The 20,385-nt window shown below is 31.8% G+C and overlaps 1 protein-coding gene across 8 annotated transcripts in view; it reads right to left on the minus strand.

The window, feature by feature from the left end:
• Positions 1-4,530: 4,530 nt before the first annotated feature.
• LOC123676190 (RNA-binding protein Musashi homolog 2) overlaps positions 4,531-20,385 on the minus strand; it is a 96,756-nt gene continuing 80,901 nt past the window's right edge. For 4 of the 8 annotated variants that reach the window (XM_045611935.1, XM_045611933.1, XM_045611934.1 and 1 more), the window contains 2 exons: positions 8,764-8,977; positions 4,531-7,570 (listed from right to left, as the gene is read on the minus strand). In XM_045611935.1, coding sequence (XP_045467891.1) covers positions 6,764-7,570; positions 8,764-8,977 — 1,021 coding nt within the window. In that variant the 3' untranslated portion in view covers positions 4,531-6,763. The other 4 variants (XM_045611936.1, XM_045611937.1, XM_045611938.1 and 1 more) reach the window with 3 other exon arrangements.

A 20,385-nucleotide genomic window follows, 5' to 3' on the forward strand; every position in this document is an offset into this window, starting at 1 on the left:
GTCCAGCAGGGCTGGACCAGCCTCAGTGGTGATAAATGGTGAACAGTACCTTGACCATTGGCGCTTCATGCGGGATGATAATTGAGGAAGGTATTCGATGTTCCTATACCTAAATTGTAAGATTTCCTATTTAAAAGCAAGTTTTCAACCCGAGGGATATCCTATAATGATGAAAATCAAGGTAAAGAATTCAATTCTGAATGACTTTCTGTTCTAACTGTTACATTGGTCTTTAAAATAATAAAAAAGGGAATTATGACTAGTCAGTAGCTGCAATAAAGACTTACATTAGAATAGAATAGAACAGAATTTATTAATTACTTGAAAAATAACAAAAGAAGTTTACATTTCATCACATTAAATCCTAGTTTTGACTTATATGGACATTACCTTGAATATTGTAACTCAGTTGATTTTCTCGGTCTTAGTACAGTCACCTTTACTGGTCCTTGCACCTTCTATGCAAAAAAGCTCAATTGCATACCAATGCCTACCTCATCTGACCTTTGAAGTAAAATATTGATTAGAAAACGATTATGGATGTTTGCTGTATGCCCTTAAATGTACAAATATAACAACATTTTAGTAATTGATGACAAGCGGTTGAAACTTACCGTCTATTTCACAGAAATGAATATTTTTTAGGAAATAAGAAAATCCAACATTTTATTCAATTTATATTTTTTGAATTACTGGTTCACATCCATACCAATACGCACACTTTTGTTAGAAACGTAAAAATCTATATATGTATAACACCAGAGGCAGAGGGAGTCCTTTCACTTCCCAATTCATAATACCACCTTATTCATTAAAAATTTGAGCCAGCATGGAAATCAACGATTTTAATAAAATAACGATAAAACTTTTTCATTACCATTCAATACCAATGAAATAAATGTAAAACCCGAAATAAAGTCCGTGGAGTAAATTTTGGAGATTACCGTGTTAAGACAGACTGACAAAAAATTTATTTTTGCATTCTGTTACCCCTTTCTTATCGCCCACGCTAACTTATTTACTACTTCATGAAATGTATACACATCAGTTTCTGCTTCTCTATAGTATTGATGCATATATCATATAAATTGAAATATATAGCTTACTGCCTCCTGTTTTATAATAATTTACTCAATTTTCAATTTATTTGAAATGTTTCTATTTCCATAAGCAACTATTCTTACAGTTTGTATTTTTGTATCATTCAAAATATTGTGTAGTTATAATTTTCCATAATTTAAGTTAGTGATTGTATATTTATACATTTGTGTTGACACATTTCTTTATGTATATATTACACCTATAGTGATCGGAATTAATAAATACCTACTGTTATTAATGTTATTATTACTATCTGTGGTATAACTTCTATCCTTGCAGCTTGCGGAAGTATTTTCATAGCTTTTATCATGACTATAGGTCTTTTTCAAATGTTTAAATTGTTTGGATCGGAATTTGGCAGCTAATAATAATCAAAGTTCGCATTGTTTTTTCAATACCGCATCGTCCAAAGTATTCTACGCCTAATCAACTTCCGCCGAATTTGTTCGAAAAAAGTTCATAACTTCGAAAGTTTTATATGTAGGTACCTATAATTGATAAGATATCCAGGCATAGAATCATGAACTATTATCTAACTACTTAATCTAGGGATAACTCTGATCTAGATCTCTATGATTGTAACTAATCCTTTTTTTCATTAATTTCTCGAAACAAATTATAATAATTTATTTTATCAACATTACTTACAATAGTGATCTAACAATTTCTATGACTAGAAAATATAATGACTAATTCAAAAGTGTGTGTGTGTACATCATCTACACGAATCAGTCAATTTCTTTACATATGAATACAATTTCTTCTAATGAGAACACACTTGAGGAAGACAAAAAGGCAATTTTCAATATATATTTACTGGTCAATACGGGGTTATCAATACGATATTATCATATGCATGTTTTTTAGATTGCATTTATTATAAGGCCTTTTATCACCATCAGATTTGGATACTAAATTGAAATTACAAAAAATACTATGTTCTGATTAAGCTACTTGGAACAAATATCTAAAATGTTCTAGCAAATACCATATTTCCTACTGATTCAGCACAAATACCAATTGAATTTAATTTGAAGTTTGGATAGTTAAGCTTCAACACTACTAGAAACTGAAATCCAAAATGTACTTGAAGATATTTACACCATATTTATGGAAACTATTAGAATAATTTTTGTAGTGTTGTTTTATTTTATATTGTAGTTTCCAAGTAAATCTGATGAGAATCAAAAGTATACAAGATTCACCTAAGCTACATGCATAGAAAATATCGTATAATCAATATCGTTTTACCCGAATAACTTTTTTGGATTTCAGTTATAATTCTCCAATAAATTTTGTTCCCACCTAGATCCAAGAATCTATAGAAGTTAAAAAAATAGCGGTTACTCTTTTGGAATATATCATGCATTCTACAGTATTTCTACAAGAATACCTAGAAAACGTACATAAAAAAGTAATAGGAGGAGAATGTCATAATAAACTATCATGCTAGGTAAACTTTCTAGCATTACTTAAAGACATGGGACATCTGGATTATTTTGAACTTTTGATTCCAGTTATTATCTATCTCTGCTTGAATTATGATCGTGAAATTAATAGAATTGAATAAATTGAGCAAAATTGTAGGTCCCACATTTTCTATTCTCTATCTTTACTCAAAGGGTTCCCAGAAGATATTGGAAATTTTCCTCTCAAAAGTTTCTAGATATATAGTAAAAAAAATTATTCCAAAAAATGAAGTTGACCAAATGGAAGAAAATAAGCCTATATGTATATTTAATCCATCAAGAAGTATATATTTTAAAATATGGATTATATTTTGGTAATAAAAATACTTATTTAGAAAGTCCATTGATGACAAGAAACTTTATTTGATTAAATTCACTCTCAATCATTCGAAGTCATGTGAAAGATATGTTCAATCAATATGATAAGTTATTATCAACTTTAAAAAGGAATAAAATTGTACTTCTCACATTCTGAAAAATTCGATTAAAACAACATCACACAAATAAAATTAATATTCGAAAGGATAGTGTGCACTTAACCATTCAAATATTATTATCCTTGAACTTGTTCTTTTCTTCAATTTCAATATCGCCGACAAAGTCAATTTTGAATTCAACATGGTGGTCTCAAGAACTATTATTACTTGAGTATAGACGTGGTTTTATTTTAATTTTTTGTAATTCGACTAAAATCGACAAGTTGAGTCATTGAATGACGCCCTCTGCATGTTATAAATATTTTCAATCCTAAGATTCAAGTTTTTTTTTTCCATTAGAATGCTAATATTTTTTATGGTCACACTATATCAAAATTTTTCAATTATATTACAGTAAAGGTTGATCATTGGATATATGTGTGTCCTGTGATCACTTCCACTTCTGCAATTCATCGTTTTTTCTATCATAAAAAATTTACACTTTTTCTGATTGAAGAAAGCTTGTTCCCGATGAATATCATAAAACAATCGTAGGATTAATTTCATGTATAATACCTATATTACTCATTTCGTAAATTATTGTCTGTAATAGAAGAGCACATTTTGATTATTTATAGAACAATGATTAATTAGCCCCAGTTATATCATCACTAGAATGTTTGCTAAGAACAAGGACGTGGATTAGTGAAAATATCACCATAATCCAGTTGGGGAGGTACAGTTTCATGATTTACCATATTATAAATACTCCCACTTTTAAAATCTGAATGATTACTGATACATATGTAGTACTTTCTTGAAGCATTTTAATGTTTACTGAAATCAAAATTTTAATAGCTTCATTCTATTTTGCTTTGCATTTATTGATTTCATCAAGCAATTGAAATCATGATCAAATTAATTGTACCATTTACTCATTATTTTCTTACGGTGATGAAATGCAAATAAATGCATTCTATATCTAAAAAATTACAACTATGGAAGCTGAACTAACAGAATAATTATGACCGGTGCTGAAAGATATTATGGATGACACTATGGAAATCTAAATTTCTTGAGAAGCCAACCCAGGATTGAAACCAAATGAAGCATACATTACAAGGAAGATGTTTTGAACATGCGTATTTCTGAATACCCTAAACTTCTTCGCACAATATATTCATTTCACCGACTCATTGGGTTTCTTATTCAATTCTGTAGAAATATTTCTCATGATTTTGAAGCATCCTTAAGCAAGTGCTGCACTGTAACATTATAGCTTTTTCATCATAAAAAAGAAATGTGGTTAGTTACAAATGTTCAAAATTATCAACTGATATTAGTATTTATAAGAAGACATCCAAGAGCTTGATGGTAATTTTTAAATACATCAGCACCTGATTTTAGTTGAATTTTAGTCAAATTCTCAGTCAGTAGGGACTGTTCACTTTATGAATGAGCAATCAACAAATACGCATTTATGCTCTTCTTGAGGTTTTTACCAAGCTAAACACTGATTTGAAGAATATCAACAAGCAGCATACTACTTCATGAAACTACTTTATTGAAATAGCTCTACTACAGAGTGCATAAACGACCATAAAATTAAGTCGTCCCTACACACTACACACACAGTTACATTCTACAGATACTAAAGTCTACTTACTATATCAACTTATACATTAGTTTAATACCTACGGTATATTCAAAAATACATACGACATGGCTAAACATAAACATCTACGGAACAGGTTAATAGGAGTGCCTATACTTCATAGTAATCATATTATTTTATAACTACATCAATATTCTATTATTACCTTTTGCTAAGGCGAACCTTCGCATATATTCAAGCCAACCCTCTTATAAGACTACATTATATACAAAATCCTAAGGGTTCACTCAACAAGTGAAACTAAAGTTTTATTTGTCTTAACATTTATAATTGAATATAAAAATAGAGGGTTCATTCTGTCTCACAACGCTTATTGCTGTCAATTTGAATTAAATATACAACTATTGTCGCCTGTTACTTAGTTCCAAGTCGATCTAACAATGAGGGGAGATCAAACACAATTATTGAAAAATCTCATTACAGAATCAAAAAAGTAGAATGTGAATAAAAATGGAATCAAATAATATAACAGTATAAAATGAAGCACAACTGAATATCATTGAATTACTGTTATTATCATTGATAAAAATAATTTCAATTAATTAGAATTAAATATGAAGCAACAGACTTGCAACTGAGTTGGAACTACCATCTGCCCAACAACTATCACAAGGCTCATAGGTTTTTGTTCCATTAGGCGTCTCACTTAAAACTAAGCATATATCAAACCTTATGAACATTTTAAAAATACTTATAGCAATCTTAAACTAAGAGCGTATCAGTCTGTCCATAATACTGAATATTACATCTTCAGAAAGCTATAATGCAAGAATTGAAATAAGGCGTCAAAAGAATAATGTTTACAAGATGAAGTTAATATCAATGCAGAAATATACAACCTTACAATATCAAATAATTGTTGAAAAATGTGGGGCAAAGAAGTTGCTCTTAGTTAGATTGCTCCATGGCACTATGCCAGGCAATAGACGCATTGGTCCTTAGAATCACACAAATATAAAAAATCGATGCACAGCTACAACAGGAATGTCGGCAGGTCTGTCTCTCTCTGGTTAATATGATTGTAAGTAAACAAGGCAGTTCACCTCGATGACTAGATCTGCTTGATAAAACAAATAGTTCAATTCAAAAATTCACTTGAATTGTGAACATGTACATTATTAATCCATAACACATTACTTCTAAAGAATGAGATCTTAATAAGGTCTGGTATTTAAGTGAGAATTGGCATTTACTGAAATTTGGAAGAAAAGATTCATTTCGTCGATAAACAAACATAGGCATCTACTTTTAGGAAATATACATTACAAATTATAAATTATCACGTTTTGTAATTTAGAACTAGAAGTTATGCCAATTTAATTAGTGTGAAATGTTTTCACAACATTCAACAATATCTAAAAATTATTCAAAAAGTTTTAACAGACACTTAAAAATAAATATCCTATCAGTCACACAATAAATAATAATATAAAATTAAGTACAGTGCACAACCTAACATGCCTTGATTCTCAACACACTATTGCCTTCAGCAGGAATCTCAGAAACAAAAGTTACGAGAGTAAAATTTGATAATACTGATATTATTGCGAGTTATTGCTAAATACTAAATGAGCAGGGACTCCATTCAAGACCAAAATAAGTTTTATATAATAAAGGAGAAGTTTTTTGTTTATTTTTTTTTAGGATGAACAAGGACAATTCCTGTCAATTATTGTTTGAAAATCCAAGGAAACATATTGAGCAAATATTGGCTCTGAATTATTTAATCTGGTTTAATATCAGTTTCTGTCAAAATTTTCTGTCGATTCACAGATTTGCTTCGTTATGTTAAATCAAGATAATAAAGCACAAGTAAACAGTTCGCTAAACATGCGATTGTATTCAATGGGGACTATTATAATACATATTCAGATAATATTAAAGCATTCGATATGATTTTTTGAGAATCCTAAACTTCTATATGAAGATGGAACAATTATTATTTAAATTATTGATATTGTTATCAAGTCGTTAAAATGATTTTTTTATATTAAAATATTGTTATAAATGGAAGAACTGTTGACTTGCCCTTGAAATCATGAAATACCTAATTTAGGTAGAATCTGCAGAGAGATATTTACAATAAAATTATGAGCAAAATTTTAACAGTACATCCCAACTCCATACATCGCGGACCAATCAACACCTTGGAAACTCGACATATCTACATTTGCCAAGTTATATCCTTGGTAAGGACTGTGTGGAACTGGTGGTAGTGGTGCACCTTGAGCGCCCTGGCTAGGTGCTTGCGGAGGAGCACCAGCTGCCATTGTGGGAATGCCATAAGGAGAGAATCTATAGCTGGCTAATGGTGGATAAGCTCCAAATATTTTTCCGTAACCAGCTACAGCTGCCGATTGTGCTTGAGCTGCAGCAGCTGCGGCAGCATGGGCTTGGACCTGTGCAACAGTTAGTGGGGTGGCAGCAGCCAAAGCACCAGGGGCTGCTGCATTATGAAGTCTCATTCCTAGACCTCCTATCATCAAACGCTTACTAATGAGCGGGGCTCCACCAGCTACAGACTCTTTCGGCTGGGCTTTTTTGCATTCCACCTTCTTATTCTTGATTGTATGGAAATGAATTTCACAAACCCTATCTACTACATCTTCACTTTCGAAGGTAACGAATCCGAAACCTCTATGCCTTTTTGTTTGTTGGTCCATCAACATAACGCATTCATCTACTTTTCCAAATTGCGCGCAATACGCTCTTACTTCTTCTGCCGATGTATCTTGACTCACTCCTCCAACAAAAATTTTTTTGGTCTTGTTTGGTTGCTTGGGTCTATTCTTCGGAGTAGCGTGCTTTGGATCGATTTTCTTCCCATCTAAGGTGTGAATTGGTACTTTTAGTACATTGTCCACACTCGAGGGTTCAGAGAAGGTAATGAATCCAAATCCTCTACTCCTCTGCAAAAATTCAAAATTTAAAATTACTTCCAACTGAAATTTTCCCTCAAAATTTTCGAAATAAATACATGAGTAAATTGCAAAATAAAATGAATAAATGTTGTTTAAATACATTGTTCAAGTTAAAATTTACTAAGCACATTAAGCGATTTAAGGCTGAGACATCAACAATAAGGCCAAAGTTAGGATGAAATTCACCAAAAAACCGGTGATGGTAAAATGGTCTTTTCACCACAAAGTGAAAATTTAGTTTAAAGATTTTCCGCTTGACAGTTGTGCCAATCGGACGGACAGAAATTAAGTTAACCTAGGATTTGCCATCCACTGAGCAGAACCTTATAGGATGATTCCAAAGAGTAATGAACATAGATAGAGGAAGTATACGCAATTATTACATGTTCTCAACATGGTTAGATTACGTTGTCGGATTGTGATATATTTTCAAATCCGCAATTTTACTAGGTATATCATTATGGAAGTATATTATATTATATTTATTTGAGTGATTCCCGATTAAATATGCAAATTTGAATATTTGGTATCCGATATTTTTCCTAATTGTCGAATTTATAATAAGCAGAATATTTATTATTTTCTGTATCTACCTGCTGAAATGCAAGGTTTGGCAAATTTTGCTCTCCTAGTGTCATCGGTTGTTCCACGTCGTTTGGCGTGCTTGAAGTTTGGTTTCTGAATTTCTGATATATTTAGGTATTTATTTCAATATATTTTGAGTTAATATGAAACGCTGATTCATTATGGGTTATAAGTGAGTGTGTTTTTCGTGGAGAAACTCGCGAATTGGGTGAAATATCGTATCACTGATATGTTTTCATTTCCGCGCGCTTCATGTCAAATTTGATAGTTCATGTTGGGGACAAAATTTGCTAACTGAAAATGACATATGCACCCTCTATCTATGTTTATTACTCTGAGTATGAGACTAATTCCAGCTCAAAATTCGAAAGAAGATGTCAACTTTGACCTTTCATAAAAAACAACGCACAGGCGTATCGTCATAGCATCTGTAATGACGCAATCAAGACGTATAAAAAAATCCAGAATCCAGAATTGATGCAAACTGGAATATCTATTTCGACGGCACAAAATACCAAATAAGTGAGACGCATATATTTTCTGTGGGATTGTGCTTCAGTTTGAATAATTCATTTATCACGTGAAAAAAAAATTACCTGAGTTACTGGATCCTTCATTATTAAGACGTCAGTGACGTTGCCGAACATCCCGAAATACTCCCTTAACTTCTCGCTGGAAGTCTGCCAGCTGAGACCACCGACAAATAATTTTCCAGGTGCTGGCTCATTGGAGGTATTAGGTGTGCTCCGTCCTGAGGAGCCTGAATGGCTTCCTCCATTGATTTCTATGATACCTTTAGGTTCCATACCGCTGAAAAAATAATAAATTCAATTATTGCCATTATCTCAAAATGAATTACTGTTATAAACACTGAACCATAGTGAATATTGTAGATAGGCATAAAAATATACTGCGCAAAGTGTATCCTTATATTGCATTCATGATATGTATGAAATAATTCAAGTACCTATTAAATTATCCAAATATCAATTTCAATATTGCCCCATTGAAAAATAGAAAAAAGAGTAAATGTTTATGAATTTCAGTCTAAAAGTTCTTCAAAAAGATTCCGAAACTCACCACAATTTTTATATTGAATTTGTTCATTTGACTTATTTCTATTCTTATCTATTATTCAATGAAATAACGAAATTGAAATAAGTAAAATAGGTATTATAAAGGGTGTTTTTTTTTCGAGGTTTATAACTTCAAGTTGGCATTACTGTTCAAGATGGCGACCGATTTAACAGCTGTCAAGTGATTTATTCTCAGTTTGGTTTGGCAATTCATCATGAATAGACTCACGCCTGAACAATGCTTGCAAACGTTACATCCAGAAAAACTGACTGTTTGGTGCGCTTCATGGGCTGGTGGAATCATTGGTCTGTACTTCTTCAAAAACGATGATGGCCAGAACGTTACAGTCAATGGTGATCGGTATAGAGCCATGATTACTAACTTTTTTATTCCTGAATTGAGCAACCATGGAGCTGTGGTTCCAACAAGATGGCGCAACATGTCACACAGCTCGTGCCACAATCGATTTATTGAAAGACACGTTTGGTGACCGCCTAATTTCACGTTTTGGACCTGTGAATTGGTCTCCAAGATCTTGTGATTTAACACCGCTAGACTATCTTCTGTGAGGCTATGTAAAGTCATTGGTCTATGCGGATAAGCCACAAACTCTTGACCATTTGGAAGACAACATTCGCCGTGTTATTTGCCGATATACGGCCTCAAATGTTGGAAAAAGTCATCGAGAATTGGACGTCCAGATTGGACTACATCCGAACCAGCCGTGGCGGTCATATGCCAGAAATTTTATTTAAAATGTAATGCCACAAGATTATCTTGCGGATAAATAAGATTCATGTCAATCGAATAATCCATCGTTGTTTTATTGCAATTTAAAGTTCTATAGCTCTAAAAAAACACCCTTTATTTATTAATATTGGCTATCGTCTGTAATTGTGATTTCGAGATTATTATGAATAATGGTAGTAGTAACGCTTTTATTAAAAGATATACCAAAGTTAGGGTTTATACAGAATTTGTGAAATATTTATTTTGTTTCCTTATATTTTCAATTCTACCTAATGCTTTTGATCAATGAGATGGGAAAATATAAATATTTCATATAGGTAAATATGAAAGTTGTGGGATTTCATCGATACCACTTCCAAAATTGTAAATCATAGCAATTTTTTTTAATAGAACTCTCTGTATGTTTTCCACACTTCTGAACTCCTTGCACATGTTTTCTCATCATTTCTTGGGCCTGTTTTCACTCATTCATCTCAGAACATAGCATCAAAACAGCCAATTAAATTCGAATTGTCGTGGGCACAATAGAATACCATAGAAATCAGAGAATAAAACGACGTCAATTTCAACTTACATCGAATCCTACTTATTGTTTCCACGGGACAATTCAAATTTAATTGGGAATTTTGATACAATATACTAGCGGAAGAATTGAAATCTAAATAAATGCAGTTGGAATTATGGTGGGTGTTCCATTTAAAAGCATTTGCGTTGTTTTTTTTTCATTTTCCCATCTGCATTTGTTAATTATGAAGGTAATTCATTACGGTGAAAACCAAAAATGTTTTTATCAGTTGAAAAAGCAGGTAGGTGCCAAAATTTAAAGAGACAAATAAATAAGTCAAGCAGAATTTCTTATTTTCGGTATGAAATTTCTAATTTGAATACTAGTTCAAAAGGTATCACTATGGAATACAAAAACTTCAATTATTGATTGAATGGATGGACTAAATATCTTCGATCTCATTAGGTTTACTGGTATTAAAATGATCAATTAAATAAGAATGACGAATTTCGAAAAAAGAGCATAAAAATTGAATAGATACGGCGATACGATAATAAACAAATCTGCATGATATACCTAATTAACGATCTTTAAAAATCTGTTCAATTATGAATATTATTATTTGATTTATATTGACAGACTTGATTCACAAATCCGAACCAATCAATATCAAAGTAATAACAAATTCAAGAATGAAAAATGGAATGAGTTTGTTCCTGTGAAGTTGTAGGAGATTTGGCAACATTAAGTATATTCATCCCCAGCGTGGCTTGGAAAACATGGCAACATGGATGGAAAGGAGCTGGAAAATACAGCGGATGGTTCTTGAACTTATCCGTCTATTTTATTATGGGGTCTTCTTTTTTAAAGGATGAGGATAGATGAAATAATATTCGCTTTGTGGGTCTATTATTTTATTTCTATTTAAATTTTGAAATAACAATAAATAATTTTAATAAGAAATAGATATAATCATGAATCTAATGAAAAGAAAGAAACAAAATGGACATACTAAAAATACAGGGTGGATGGTAAATAATTCCAAATATGCAGGAGTTGATTCCTTGATTAAAACCAAGGACTGTAGTTTCCCTAAAAAAATTTCGGATTCGTATTTCCTACTGCGAATAATCCGTACAGAAAGGGTGGCGAATTCAAAAAAAATCTATGGGACTTGCGTGTTTTTTCAGTCAAGGAATCCAGTGGCAATATCAGAAATGTTTCTTCACATTGCTAATTTGCTTAATTTCCGTGAAACTGACATAAACATCAATCGGTATAATGACATTGACACTATAATTTATAACTGTTCAATTCTTATAAGGACTTTGGAAATCAATAAATTATTTGAAATTCTTGCATTTTCAATTGATATCATATAATAAAATTGAAGCCTTCGAAACTTCATTGAACATAATATCAATGAGAACCTGGCTTCCTGAGTATACAGGATGTATCTCAAGTACATGTCATAATTTCATGGGTGTGGTCCAATTATGAACTTAACAACCCCGAGAATCTAGGGAAAACAAACATATCAATATATATTTTCTCCAAAGACATCAAATCATAGCTACCAAACTTCATGATCGCCACTGAATAATTCTTTGCACTTTCAAATTATGACAGCAAGGGAAAAAACAACGAAGTTTTAAAATATAAGCATTTCAGAGAATATGATTTATGAAATTAAATAAGAACGAGGAAGTTTGAACCATAAAATCGTTTTCGCCATTCATTTTTCATTAAATTATCAGAAGAAATTCGAAATCTATCAAAAAATGAAAAAGAGTGGGTATTTTTCACCTCGAGACACCTTTTAATAGGAATATGTCCTCTTTTTATAGACGTAAAATTACCCCTGAAATTAAGACGAATACTAATGGAACACCCTGTATTCCGTACAAAGACTCGACTTGTAGCAATAAAGTAGCTCACAATGGCGTCCAAGAAAAATTTCATGACATCGCAAAATCGGAGAGAAAAATCCACCATCCGAAGGAGCGAACATGGCAACTCAGTGTTGCCAAGCCTGAAAAATTATTTTCCCCATAATGTGTTCCAAATGTTGCCAGATTTTGAGTAGAATTCCACAAGATTACTGAAATTATTCGTTTTTTGTTTTCATATTATTTCAATTACTGTAACTAAGTTCAGTTTTTTTTTAATGCAGGATACATTTGGGATCGAATATCTGTTTCTGATTTTTGTTTAATTCAAACTTACACGGTCGCATACTGTTATGAAAAAAGGGTATAGAAATGAATTAACTTATAAAATACTGTGATGTTCGTAGAAATTGCTCTAAACCTATGTATCTTCGAAATTTTCTGTCTTATTCTTCGTCAAATTATTAATACTCAGCATTAACTAATTATTTTTACGAAGGTAATTGTTTTGTTGTATATTGAATATCACCTACAGAATTGAATAAAATAGATGTTTCCAATTCTTTCCAGATTTTACACGTTTTCAAAATATTCAATCCAGGGTCCAGACTACATGGATATCATCCCTAGTTCGGAGGGGAATATCCTGTCACCTGGCATCGCTGCACCATCTGCACAAGAATCTTAGTTACCAGGATTGTATCTAATTTTGCCCAGAAATTGCTCGATTTCAAAATATTCTATCCAGGATTTGAAAACATAAATCCCTAGTTCTTTGTAAAATCCCGAAATCTGGCATCGCCGCACCATCTGCACAGGACAACGTCGAATCGTGGTTGTCAGAATGTAGCGGTACAGCTGGCGAATCAAGAATACCGCAGGATTTGGCAACACCAAACTCACCCTCCATGGGTTTTTGGGCGGATCAATAACACTTTTATGCACGTGTATGCATTAGTGATGTAAGGGTGCGGCTAGCAGCGCCGTCGCAGCGCTGTTGCTACAGCAACCGTTCAGCGAAGGGTTTGGTCCGCTTAGATCAGTCTCCCCTTGCTCAGTTCGCGTTCGCGTTTTCAGATTGTCGCATCGAAGAGACATTTCAAAATCCCCGTCAAGTCAACACACAATGGCGACGATTCGTCTGTGATATTGTCCTGTCACAGCAGTACTGTTCTTTTAGCTACTGTTGCCACGGGACATGACCATAGATCAATCGCAAAACAGCAGTAAAAAGTGCATCGAATCTATCCAGTGGTGTCTGTATGGAAACTCATTTAAGCTTTCGATGTTTGTACTGTTTGGAAAGGCAGCAAATCTATCTTACTACACTTTATTCTCACTTTTGAAGAGTCGACTGGCTCTATCAATCACCTTTCTATTTAATATTGCACCTTTAGTTATGTAGTTATAGCAAATGTAGATTTGTATAAGGTTTTTAGTCGTTTAGTTGTAACCTGTAGAAGTATGTTGGTTGGTTTATTGTGCCTAATAAAGATTTTCGCAAATATTTCCTTTTTATTCTGCATTTTTCAATGAAACAATGAGGGAGGAACCCCTAGCGGTCGATAAAGTTGTTCGTAAACTAACAAGATTTCATGCGCATACGCATCTTTAGAGGGATTGCTAGATCTATTTTGAAAATGTCCATTTTAAATCTCAATCTAGAAAATAGATATTGCTTCTATGAATTTCTCATATGTAGTGTTCAATGACCATAGATAAATAGTCACTTATAGTAAATAAAAAATCCTATTTCTTGTTTTCAAATATAAGGGATCAGTCAAAAAAGTATTAACGATATGTTGAATCGAATAAACTCAATACGATTTGATTCTTCAGCGAAAGGAACACCCCGTTACAGAATAATATCCAGTAGTTGCTTAGAATGCTATAAAATCAATATCCCTTGTTTTGTAGGTTAGAATTTGCTGCCTCAATGCTGGCTTCCATCTTCCCTATTAAATCAATAGGGGGAAAAGGGGTTTGGAATTTTGAAAAGCCAATGAAATTCCATCATTTGGAATGGTTGCACTTTCAGTTCTTAGTGAATTCTGATCCACTTAATTTAAAGGAGCCCTTTGAGTATGAAAAATCTATATATAGGATTATATGGAATTTGAAGTTTAGAAATACATAGAAGCATGACATCGCATAGTATCTTATAAATATTCTATTTATTGAGCTTGAATCCACGATTTGAACAGATTTTAAATGGACTAGTAACAATTGAATTTTTGCGAGTAATGCATTTTATGATCATAAAGATAAAAAGGAAGAGATGGAAATCAAGTTAGTTTCGAAATTGAAATATGTATCATATACTTAGAAAAATGCCACTGTGTTGGATCAACTACTAATCGTCAATATTTCTTGTTTCCTATGTGTTAATGATCACGATTTAAATTTTCAAATTATCGTTTGATAATCAAAATATAAGGTAGGTAGCTATCATATAAAATGGTAAACTTTTTTCATACATCTAACCTTGATTATATAATACATTAGTGTATATCTGTTTTTAACCTTAGAAAAATTCCAAACATTTTTGTATAAGCTTTGTATGTTCGAGATTCTAAAAGAACTTAATCTAAAAATGCCCCGAAAATAAACGAAGTGAAAAAACTGACTCTCTTGAAATAGTGACAGTTGTTTTTGCATTAATATTTAGAAATAACTGAAAACATTCAAGTAAAAAACACTCTTGTTTCTCTGAGATCCCAAATCACTTTCTGATTTAATCGATAATGTATATTTTCATTCAATGGCATTTTATATGCCAATATCACTTCATGTTAAATGAAAAGACTCATTCATAAAATCTTTTATTTTATCTTTGATGAATGTACTATTCAAATCTCACCTTCCTACTTTTACTGGAAAAATCATTAAAACGTTTTCACAAGCTTGAACAATACACAAACAATACACTCCGTTTGTAAAATGTTTCACTATGAAGAATGAAGGTGCACACATGTTATTAATGTCAATATGAATCATTTTTTTAGTGAGAATTTTGAATGATTTTCAGAGAATTGATGATTGGAATGTGTATAAAATAATTTTACTGATGTAATACATTCAGATCTAACCCAAATTTAAGAAGATAATAAAAAACAATAAATTGATATCGTTCTTAGTTTCACCAAAAAAAATCCGTCATCGACAATTTCGCTTACAATACAGGGTGTTCATAAATTGGAGGTACAAACGAAAATGAGATTCCTTTGATAATTGTAAGAAAAAAAAATTCGTTAAAAAACTCTTTGTCTCTTGTAGTCATACTTTTTTGTTGATTATACCAGTTTATCGAATCTTTAATGATCATTGCTACAGATCGGAAAAAAAGCACCAAAACTAATAATTCATTGTACTGGTAGATCAAAGTTTTTTTATGTTCCTATCGGTGTTCTACTAAAAAAAAAAAAAAGGTTTTCGACGAAAAAATTGGGCACAGTTCCAAAAAAAAGAACACCCGCGGAATTGACATATCACGTTAAAATATAAATTAGGATATTTGTGTCAAATTTCAGTTGAATATCTTATGAGGTGAAGATGCTATGAGAAAAAACTGAAAAAACAATCAAACTTTGAAATTTTTTATCTTGAAAACAAAGCGTTTGAAGGCCCATTTTTATATCACTTTTTCTCTTAAAATTTTCTGAGGTATCTGTCATTGTGGTTCGTTTCTCCGAATTCAGGAACAGACTGTATATCTACTGAATCGAAAATTTTGCAACTATTATAAGGTGATTGTGGTGAATCAATATTTCTACTTCGGTGGTATTCAATTGAAATAATTTGTTGCGGGCGGTTTATTAAAATTCAATCCGGAAAATTTTGTCTATTTTCTATTCTTTTTTCATACATTCTGAACACATTCTTGAAACTCTAGATTAGTCTAAGGAAATATCTAACTATTGGTTTTGCATATATTCGTATACAAATTATAAACCAATATTCTTTTTATGAAACATAAGAGCAACTGACACGAAGTGAGCATTCGAAAGATTTCAAAATTTCTATATCACATTAAACAATAAGATGACTTTGACTAACTATTGTAATGTTCTCTTCAAACCAACAAATTCTAGTGCTTTTTATCTATAATTTTGATATACATACATAATCGTATAATGTTTGTTAAGACAGTTTTTCAAGGTATACTTTGAAATTGTGTTTACCAAAAAAAAAAAGTGTATTATGCGTTGCTGAAGTTTCTCGATTATTTTGATACGAATTCTCTCCAGTGCAAATACTTTGGTGAATGCTTTGTTATTTCTAGATTTTTATTACTAGTAGTTCGTCTGATGAACCTTTTTTTTTATTGAAATCCTTACCTCACCAATCACCAATAATCAATGTTATCTTGTTATTGTAAGACGTCAGATGATGCCAGAATAGTCTTAATCATATGAAAAACTTTAACTATTCCTACATTCTGCTAATTTTCGACCAAGGTACTTTAAGTTTACCTTCACGAAGAATGGTCGCCATTTTGTTTCTGAATGTCCTCTGTTGTCGTTAAGTAGGCTAAAAGCCTCATCCATAATTCCATTCTCTCCTGCGACACTTGAATTATAAAAAATCATTTTAGATTCTCACACTTTTTTTTTCCAAAACGTTGACAGATTCTATCTACACAAAGAGGTTAGTAGATGTGGTAGTGTATTGTCATCGCAAAGAATGAGTTTCGTTTCCTTTTAAACATATTTCGCTGGTTTCATGACTTTAGAATATTTTACAAATAATTGAACAAAATCAAACCATGTTGAAGGAATATGTTCGGAGGAAACGAAATTATCCAAACTTGCTATGAACAACATCCACCACATTATAAGTAATTACTACAACTCGAAGATGGAAAAACAGTAAATTCAAACTGTTATAGAATTTGTGTTTTAGCTAAATTTATAATAATACAAAAGGACATACCTCTAGTAAAATGGTACACTACCCTCATGGCAACCTCTGTTAAATCAATTCAGGGTGTATGAGAACTATCTAATGATTTTCTATAGATACTAACACAGACAGACCAACCATAAAAGCACACGCACGTATTAACCCTGACATATATTATATATATGTAGGAAATTCACAACAAACTATAGCTAGTGATATTGGTAAGAAGCAATTTATCAAGAAGCTGATGATATTAAATATTATAGAATATCGTAAATAGCGCGGTTACCTAAACTAGAAATCTAGATAGGCAATATTCTCGTGAATTATCAAATATATATTATTTGAACATAAATAATTAGCCATATAAGAATGCTCTTAAAACCTATAGGCCATACCTATGTTGACGCTTCATTCAAAGACGAAAAATCGCGTAAAAAGATGTCATGATATTATGTTTATTCCACCGAATAGATATCATTTTTGATTTAATAATTTCAATAACAAACCCTCAGAATCGAAGAATAAATTTTAAATTCCATTCGGTTTACATTCTGAAATTATAGAATCCAAAAATCGAATCAAAAAAATCCTTCTGTCTGCCTTTCGAATACTATTAGAGGTATTTGGGTAAAATTAGTAGCTATACGGGATTGATTCTAAATTCTAGCTCGAGAATAAAATCTTTAATTCCCGAAAGGGAAACAAGATTCAAATTTAAGAAATACATATACATATCAGCAACTTGTGGATTCTAATAAGGAAATGATTATACTAAATACTTTACTTTACTGATCCATTTTATTATTTTTATTTAAACAGCTTTTTCTCTGAGGAAACAAAGAATAGTGTAAATCTGCAGTGGTACGTTGGTTTCATTAGTTTCATTTTATTCAAGGACAGAAAAGGCAAATTCGGTTCTAAACTTTCTGGGTATTTCAACCTCCATAATCATAAGTGATTGTAATCCTGTGATTGTAATCCTTAAAGTTCCATATTCTGAAACGATAATTGGACCTGGCAGAAGATACACTGTCTTGTGGATATCAATCATTCATATGATTGACATTCCATCAATTACACGAACTGCTAGGATAGATCTCGGGTATTAGGATATCGATTGAAGATATTGGCTCATATCCTGTGATTTGAGAAACTCTGATGTGATTTTCAGAAGAAAATTCTGACAGAATGGATTTCAAGTCTTTTTTTATTTGAAAAATTTGAGAAAAGCTGTGAGACGAACGAATCTGTAGTTTTGAAACTATTTCAGCTGAAACGAATGCCTTGGAGTACCTAGTAATATGATTTTGAAGACGAAAATGTTTGTTATACTGCAATCATGGAAACACGGTGGTTGTTCGATAAGATTAGTTGTAAATTTGAATTTTTTGTGCAGAATCGAAGATTATTTGTTCATACATTGGGCATATTGCGACGATAGATCGATAATCTAAAAAATTTTCAACTTGACATGCTTCCTTTGGTTTCAGCTTAGTTGGAAGTTGATCGATACAAGACAATGGTGCCAAAATAACGGATTAAAATTACGAAAATCCCTTCAAATAAGCTTTTAAATGATCAATTCCCATATTTCATAATACTAGTATTTTTTTCAAGGCCTGAACCTGACTAACACACCCTAGTTTCGGGAATGGAAAAAATGAGGATAAACTGCCCGATTTGAGGTAATTCCCAGGAAGAACTGTAACCAATTCCTATCATAAATCTAAATTCTCTCCATCCTAGAAGGTTTCCACAAATACTTTGGGGTTACATTTCGTTGACCTGAGATTTATTCGAAGTTAAGTGAGAAAGACCAGAAAAGGTGAATATTTTTATAGCTCAAGATCGTAGTTGGAATTGCAGAACTTCAATATTATCTCCGGTAACAAAAAAAGACAATAGGTATTCAATAATTTTTTTAAATCCCCTCAAATTTATTGATAAAGTGGATATTTTCAATTTTGTTGAATATTTCTCAGAAAAAGAGCAATCAAAAAAATAAAAGCTGGAAAAACTCGATTTCACAATTTCTTTTTGTGAAGATTGTTGATGTGATGGTTTCATTATTATTTAATAGTATTTCATTGTAAAAATTACTTGGATCGATTATATTCTTACTATTGGAATCTATTTGTGGTTACAATTCGAGGTCATTTCAATTTCCATAAGCTTCCAATGTCGCTTATACAGGGAAAGTAAATATGTTCGAACTTTCGAAATATGAAGCATATTTCATTGTGAAAAATGACTAAAATCGGATTAATCATCTAAACGCAAAGGAAAAGAAATGCAAAGAACGTCCAATTGAGTTCTTTCATCATCAAGTAGTAATAGGTATGAACTATTTTTCAGAACTTTTTGGAATATTTACTAGTATAGTTTTCTAGTCAAATTTATTTTTATCGATCTGATCTATGAGTATATTTAAGCATAGTTAAGTTACCGTTAGAAATATAAAGTAACTTCTCCATACTAAATCTGATTTTTAGGGTTTGCTTAAACTTAAACAGAGAGCAGGTTAATGGAGAGGTTAATTTCCGCGTACTTTGAAACAGATGCTAACACCGAGAAAGGTATAGGTTCGATAAATGCCACGTGCCCAGACTGTTAGGTCCTGATATTCAAACTTTTGATAACGATATAGGGAAGGTTCATCAATTTAAAAAAATATTTCATTCAATACCAGAAAAAACTTCACAAACTCGAATAATTCGTAGCTTTTATCATGTGATGAGAAATTAATCTATCTATCCTTGAAATGACGTGTAGCGCTTGCATTTTAAATCTTTTACGTTTGATGTTTTGCTCGAATTTGGGCATTTTCTACACTAAAATAAGGCAGCCTGAGCAGATTTTGCCTTTCCCATTTAAAATTTGAATTATAACCCCAAAGAGATAGTGTGTATAGTAAGAAAGAATATAACGAAACCAAGTCTTACAATTATAAATAATAATATCAAATAATAATTGTTATAAAAATTATCTTCATGAAAGAAAACGGTTCAATCAATGATTTTTGAAACGTCACGCTAGTATTCCTTTTTGGGGCCTTTTGGAATTTCACCAATGATACTTGATTGTTTGAGAAA

This window comes from Harmonia axyridis, chromosome 3 (genome assembly GCF_914767665.1).
Source record: "Harmonia axyridis chromosome 3, icHarAxyr1.1, whole genome shotgun sequence".
NCBI classification, from domain to species: domain Eukaryota; kingdom Metazoa; phylum Arthropoda; class Insecta; order Coleoptera; family Coccinellidae; genus Harmonia; species Harmonia axyridis.